At 40.7% G+C, this 7,173-nt stretch overlaps 1 protein-coding gene across 2 annotated transcripts in view; it reads left to right on the forward strand.

Moving 5' to 3' along the window:
- TUBGCP5 (tubulin gamma complex component 5) overlaps window positions 1-1,226 on the forward strand; it is a 119,506-nt gene extending 118,280 nt beyond the window's left edge. For both annotated transcript variants that reach the window (XM_081103198.1, XM_081103199.1), the window contains one exon: window positions 831-1,226. In XM_081103198.1, coding sequence (XP_080959324.1) covers window positions 831-877 — 47 coding nt within the window. In that variant the 3' untranslated portion in view covers window positions 878-1,226. The remainder of the gene's footprint in view (window positions 1-830) is intronic.
- Window positions 1,227-7,173: the final 5,947 nt, after the last annotated feature.

Raw genomic sequence — 7,173 nt, forward strand, 5'->3', positions numbered from 1 at the left:
ATTTTTTAAAAGAACAGCTGAATGTTCTGTAAAACACTGTGTGAGAAATATTGATGCATTTGTCCATTTTCTTTAAATATATTTTTATTTATCTCAAAGAGGAACTGAGGCAGAGACAGAAACATCAGTGATGAGAATCACTGATCACTGCCTCCTGCACGCCCACACTGGGATCAAGCCCACAACCCTGGCCTGTGCCCTGCCTGGGAATTGAACCATGACCTCCTGGTTCATAGGTCAATGCTCAGCCACTGAGCCATGCCAGCTGGGCCATTTGTTCATTTTTTAATTGGGTGATTGTAGGTTAGAACTTGGCATTTTGTTATGACCGGACTCCAGAGTTTCTGACACGTTGAACAAATACGATTTATTTCGTGAAAGGTCAGATTTGTTTGTTTTCAAAATTCAAATGAAGTGAATAGAAATAAATCATACTTTTTCAATTTGTATTTAATAAATGAAGATTATCATCTTTATTATACATTACATATAATCACCATTTTAATTAAAAATGGAAAATGTGGCCCTAGCAGGTTTGGTTCAGTGGATAGTGTCAGCCTGCGGACTGAAGGGGCTTGGGTTCTATTCAGGTCTAGAGCATATGCCTGGATTGCAGACTCAGTTCCTAGTAGGGGGTGTGCAGGAGGCAGCCAATAAATAATTCTCATTGTTAATGTTTCTATCTCTCCCTTTTCCTTCCTCTCTGAAATCAATAAAATTATAAAAATGGAAAATGTTTTTAAATACTTTTCAGTTTTGAATTGATTAAAGCCTTACTCATACATTTTCAAAAAATTAAACCGATTTTTTAAACTTTATTCTTCCCACAGTGGAGTCTCTAGCACTGTCCCTCATGGCTGGCATGGAGCAGAGTTAAACATCTTCGTGTGATAAACGCCTCAGAATTCATCTCCATACCTGTACAGCTCCATCACATGCAGCTGAGAAATAAGGATCATTTGTTTTTGTCTCTTTTTTAAAAACTGTTCTCTACTGTCTAGACAAGTGGGTTTGTAGGTGTTTTCTCTGAAGCTTATTGGATATTGTATAGGGTTATGTATGTAAAATTGTATCAATAAATAATGCAAAGTGTACATAGGCTATTTACACTTATATTTCCTACTGTCAGCTATAGATTTATGGCATTGTTACCTTTAGATGTGAATGACATTTTTGAAAATGTAATTGTTAATATTAAAAATACAGCACTTTACATTTCTTTATTCTTTTGCTGTCACAGTTTTTTGTATAGTTTTACATGTTGTCTTCCCTAAAGCTTGTCTTAGATTTAGCTGTCTAAAAATGTATTTTATGTGCCTGAGAAGTTCCAAAATGGAAAACAGCTTCAACCAATATCAGTAATGTGAAGGCCAACTTCACGTAGGAGCAGCTGTTGGTCCATACTGTCATCTGGCCTTTCTGAGCCTTTTTTGTCAGCTAAAATCATGCTTACCATCCCATTTTCCCACGTTTCCTTCTTGTGCTCTCTGTCCATCTCTAGCATTTATGACTGAGCACTATATTTACTGCTTAGTTTTTTACAAACACCACTGACTCCAAACTGCCTCAGAGCTGAGTGCCAGGATGTCCTTGTCCTCAGACACTGTGACAGGCATCCTGTGGCAGACAGCAGTGTCTACAAGCAGCTCTTCCTGGGAGCCAGCCTGGCTCCGAGGCTTTCCTCTGAAATTGGAAGAAATTCACTGAGGAGATCTTCAAGTGCCAGGGGCTGCACAGCTACTTCCAGGTCTGAACCTCCCACTAAGAGACAGGCAGCCTCCGGGACCTGTCCTGCACATCAGTCCTGTGGCCGTTGATGGGAGCTCGAGCACCATACAGCCATCATAGAGGAGTTGGCGTAAAATTCTTTATATGTCACAAAACTCATCACATCCAACATACAAAGCATACCTGTTTCATAAACTGAATTGGCCTCTGACACCTACAGCTATCGCAAATGGTAAAACAGCCTGAGCTCCTACCCAAACGTCACACGAAGGCCTGTTGACCTCAGTTTCTTTTACCCGGTAAGTTCATCATGTCCACCTTTTAACAAAAAAATACACAGTGTACTAAAAGACAAGAAAATCAGAGCAATCATCAGACATAGACTGGGCAGCGATGTTGGAATTACCAGACTAGGAATTTAAACAACTAGGATTAATCTACCAAGGTCTCTAACGTAGACAGTGGACACGTGAAAGAACAGCTGGACAATGTGAGCAGAGAGACGGGAGCTCAGCAAAGACATGGTTGAACCGAACATCAAATTGACATTCCTAAATTATTTAAAGTGTACGCCTCAAGCTTACAAAACATTCCTCAAGAAAAGGCACATTTTTAGGCCATAAAACACCTTGACAGTTTTTTAAAGATGGGAGTCATACAAAGTATGCTCTCAGACCACAGCTTCGGGGGTGGTGGCGGGGGGCAGGCTTGTGACCAGAGGCTGGAGTAACCCCTGGTCTCCACAGGAGGATGCGATTGGCTTGCTTGGGTAATGCTGCGGACCGGCAGGAGGACAGTTTGTGAGGTGGAGGATGTTTGGGGAATGAGCGGGATGGGGACAGATCTGGAGAGCTGGAGGAAAATGTAACCTACACAGCAAACATTCCTGGTGCACTATGTGCAGGTGACCAGTGAGACTATGTCACCGGGTACCACCGTATGCCTACTGTATAAGTCCACCCTAGTAAGGCTAGCAGATCTACCTAATACACAGCAACAGCAACACAGAGGGGCAGCCAAAATGGGGAGACTGAGAAACATGCCCCAAATGAAAGAGCAAGAAATCTCCAGAAAAAAACTAAATGTAATGGAAGCAAGCAATCTACCAGAAAGTTCAAAGCAATGGTTTTAAGGATGCTCAAAAACTTAATGAGAATTTCAATAGCATGTAAAAGGACATAGATACCATAAAAAAAAGAAACAAAAATAATACAATATCCACTCTAACCAGTTTGGCTCAGTGAATAGAGCATTGGCCCACAGATTGAAGGATTGTGGGTTCGATTTCAGTCAAGGGCACATACCTTGGTTACAGGCTCGATCCCCAGCCCTGTCAGGGTGCATGCAGGAGGCAACCAATTGATGTGCCTCTCTCACAAAGACGTTTCCTCTCTCTGTCTCTCCTTTCTCACTCTCTCTAAAAATCAATGGAAAAAATATCTTCAGGTGAGGATTAGCCAAAAAAATAATAAATACATATAATAATACAATATCTGAAATAAAGAATACATTGCAAAAATAAACTAGGTTTGATTAAGCATAAAATTGAATTAGTGATTTGAAAGACTAGCTAGCAGAAAAGACCCAATCAGAGGAGCAAAAATAAAAATAAGAAATTAGGCTAGTTTAAGGAACATTTGGGACAACATAAAGTATAACAACATCAACATCCTATCTAATAAAAGGGTAACATGCAAATTAACCATCACTCCATCACAAATATGGTGGCGCCAGTCCTCTCAACCCTGCCGGAGTCCCCCAGTCCTGGGGGGGGCGGGGGGGGGCAGCCACTGAGCGGGGAGCATGAGCAGCCTGGCAGAATGCTTGCATCGTCACCCCGGCGATGAGGCAAGCATTCCGCGCCTGGCCACAGAGGGCCTCTGGCCAGGCCAGGCACGGAACGCTTGCGTCATTGCAGGCTGGGCTGAGGGACCCCACCCCCTGATGCATGAATTTCATGCACTGGGCCTCTAGTGAGGTGCTAATAATGAGAAAAAAAGAGAGCAAGAGATAACATATTTGAAGAAATTATGACTGAAAATTTCCCAAACCTGGTGAAGGAAAAAGACATACAAAGTCCAGAAGTCCTAAACATGATACTAGACCTGATGGATTTAATCGATATTTTCAAAGCATTTAATCTAAAACAGCAGAAAATAAATTCTGTTCAACTACATATGAAACATTTTCTAGTATACACAATATGTTAAGATACAAAACAAATCTCAATAAATTTAAGGAGATTGAACTCATATCAGGCATCTTCTCTGATCACCATGGTATATGATACTGGAAATTAATTACAAGAAGAAAAAAACCTGAAAAACACAAATTCGTGGAAGCTCAATAACATGTTACTAAACAATAAGTGGGTTGGCAATGAAGTCAAAGGGGAAAAAATCAACGATACTTTGAGACAAATGAAAATGAGAAAAGTGCCCTGGCCAGTTTTGCTCAGTGGATAGAGCATCAGCCTGTGGACTGAAGGGTCCCAGGTTCGATTCCTTGTCAGGGTATGTGCCCAGCTTGTGGGCTCCATCCCTGGTATGGTGCGTGCAGGAGGTAGCCAATCCATGATTCCCATCATTGATGTTCCTCTCCCTCTCCCTTCCTCTCTGAAATAAATAAAAAATATTAATAAAAAATAAAAAGAGCACCTGGAAAAAACTTAAAAAAAAAAAAGAAAATGAGAAAACAACTCAAAATCTATGGGACACAGCAGAAGCAGAGTTAAAAGGAATTCAAAGCATTTTAGGCCTACTTTAAGAAACAAAAAACATCTTCAGAAAATAATCTAACCTTACACTTAAAGGAACTAGAAAAAGAACAGCAAACAAAGCCCAAAGTAAGTAGAAGAAAGAATATAATAAAGGTCAGAGTGGAAATAAATATATAGAATCCAAAACACACTCTCGTCTAGCCACTTTGCTCAGTGGATAGAGCATCGACCTGTGGACTGAAGGGTCCCAGGTTCGATTCTGGTCAAGGGCACATGCCTGGGTTGTGGGCACGATCCCCATTAGGGGGCGTGCAGGAGGCAGCCAATCAATGATTCTCTCATCACTGATGTTTCTATCTCTCACTCTCCCTTCCTCTCTGAAATCAATAAAAATATATTTTAAAAAAATAAAACACAACACAAAGGATAAATGAAACCAAGAGCTGTTTCCTCGAAATGATAAAACTGATAAACATTTTAAACAGACTTATCTAGAAAATAAGAGAAAGTACCCAAATAAATAAAATCAGAAATAAAAGAAAAGTAACAAATTGCACTACAGAGATACAAAAGATTATAAGAAAATATTACAAACAAGTATATGCCAACTAATTGGATAATCTGAAAAAAATGGATAAATTCCTAGGACTTACAACCTTCCAAAACTGAATCATGAAGCAGAAAATATGAACAGTCATGGGGATGTAAAGTACAACATAAGGAATATTGTCAATATTATAAGGCAGATGAGATTCCCGCCTCATAGGTTCAGCCGTTCCTGATAACACGCAGGCCCCTTGATTTCCACTGCTCATCTCTGCAACATTCACTTAAATGCCCCTTAAATACCCCTTTTCTCCAAGAATTCTTTTTCTTTTTTCCTCTTATTATCTCTCTCTCTCTCTCTCTCTCTCTCTATATATATATATATATATATATATATATACACACATATATCTTCTCAAAGTAATCACTTCTATGGCCATGGCTTCCATTACTTTTTATTTTTTTATATATATATATATTTTATTGATTTTTTTACAGAGAGGAAGGGAGAGAGATAGAGAGTTAGAAACATCAATGAGAGAGAAACATCGATCAGCCGCCTCCTGCACATCTGCCCGCAACCCAGGTACATGCCCTTGACCGGAATCGAACCCGGGACCTTTCAGTCCGCAGGCCGACGCTCTATCCACTGAGCCAAACCGGTTTTGGCTACTTTTTACTTTTTAAAATATATTTGTATTGATTTCAGAGAGGAAGGGAGAGGGAGAGAGATACAAACATCAGTGATAAGAGGGAATAATTAATTGACTGCCTCCTGCACACCCTACACTGGGGACCAAGCCTGAAACCCAGGCATGTGCCCTGACAGGAACAAACCGTGACCTCCCAGTTCATCAGTCAATGCTCAACCACCAAGCCACACCAGTTGGGCTTCAATTATTTTTTTTAAAAAAATATATTTTATTGATTTTTCACAGAGAGGAAGGGAGAGGGATAGAGAGTTAAAAACATCGATGAGAGAGAAACATCGACCAGCTGCCTCCTGCACACCCCCCACTGGGGATGTGCCCGCAACCAAGGTACATGCCCTTGACCGGAATCGAACCTCGGACCCTTCAGTCCGTAGGCCGACGCTCTATCCACTGAGCCAAACTGGTTAGGGCTTCAATTACTTTTTATAAAATGTAATGACAATACAATTTTAAGTGTTTTTATTAACAGTTTTATTTTTACATAGGATGCCTCATTTAATAAACCATGGATTCCAAGTTGCCCCATGAAATCAATCACAAAAAATGTGATATTCTTAGCATGTGAACTTCAAGAAATTTTCCTAATCACTTTCTTTGGTTTGATCTAATGTGTGCTATTTTCAAAAATATAAGTTGTGATATCACAAAATGAACATAGCCAACTTTCAACCAGAGAGCTCCATTTTGATGTTTCACTTAACAGAGACAATATCCTCTGCAAACCTATTCCTCCTCCTGCATTCTCTATCTCTAGTTACCTACTCAATCCCCACGCCATAAACCTAATGGCAATGTTGGCCTCACCTCTTCACTTCTCTCTCCACATCTAGTCACCAAGTAATTCTACTCTACTTCCCAGATGGTCCCAAATCCTTTCCTTTATATTTTTTAAAATATATTTTATTGATTTTTCACAGAGAGGAAGGGAGAGGGATAGAGAGTTAGAAACATCAATGAGAGAGAAACATTGATCAGCTGCCTCTTGCACACTCTCCACTGGGGATGTGCCCGCAACCCAGGTACATGCCCTTGACCGGAATCGAACCTGGGATCCTTGAGTCCGCAGGCCGACGCTCCATCCACTGAGCCAAACCAGCCAGGGCCCAAATCCTTTCCTTTATTTCAGTCACTGCCACTGCCTACAGTTTGAACCCTCATTGCTCCTCTAGGTGAATATAAAGTATCTTAACTGGCCTTGTTGCTTCCTCAGACCTTTCTATTCTCCAGAGTGGCCTCTGACAAACCCCCTGACAGTGACTCCTGGACCTCCCATCATTCAGTTGCTCTGTTCCCAGATAAAATCCAAACTCTTTACCCCAGAATCTACTTTGGGGTCAGATAGATCTAGGGTAGACTCCCAGGTATAAGCACTTTCCAACGGTGTAACCTCAGAAAATGGGGCTCTTTAAATCTTTTTCTCATTTGCCTGAGCTCACTGAGGGCAGGTGTGTCTAACACATACATATA

The sequence above is a fragment of the Myotis nattereri genome (genome assembly GCF_964212035.1).
Source record: "Myotis nattereri genome assembly, chromosome: 12".
NCBI classification, from domain to species: domain Eukaryota; kingdom Metazoa; phylum Chordata; class Mammalia; order Chiroptera; family Vespertilionidae; genus Myotis; species Myotis nattereri.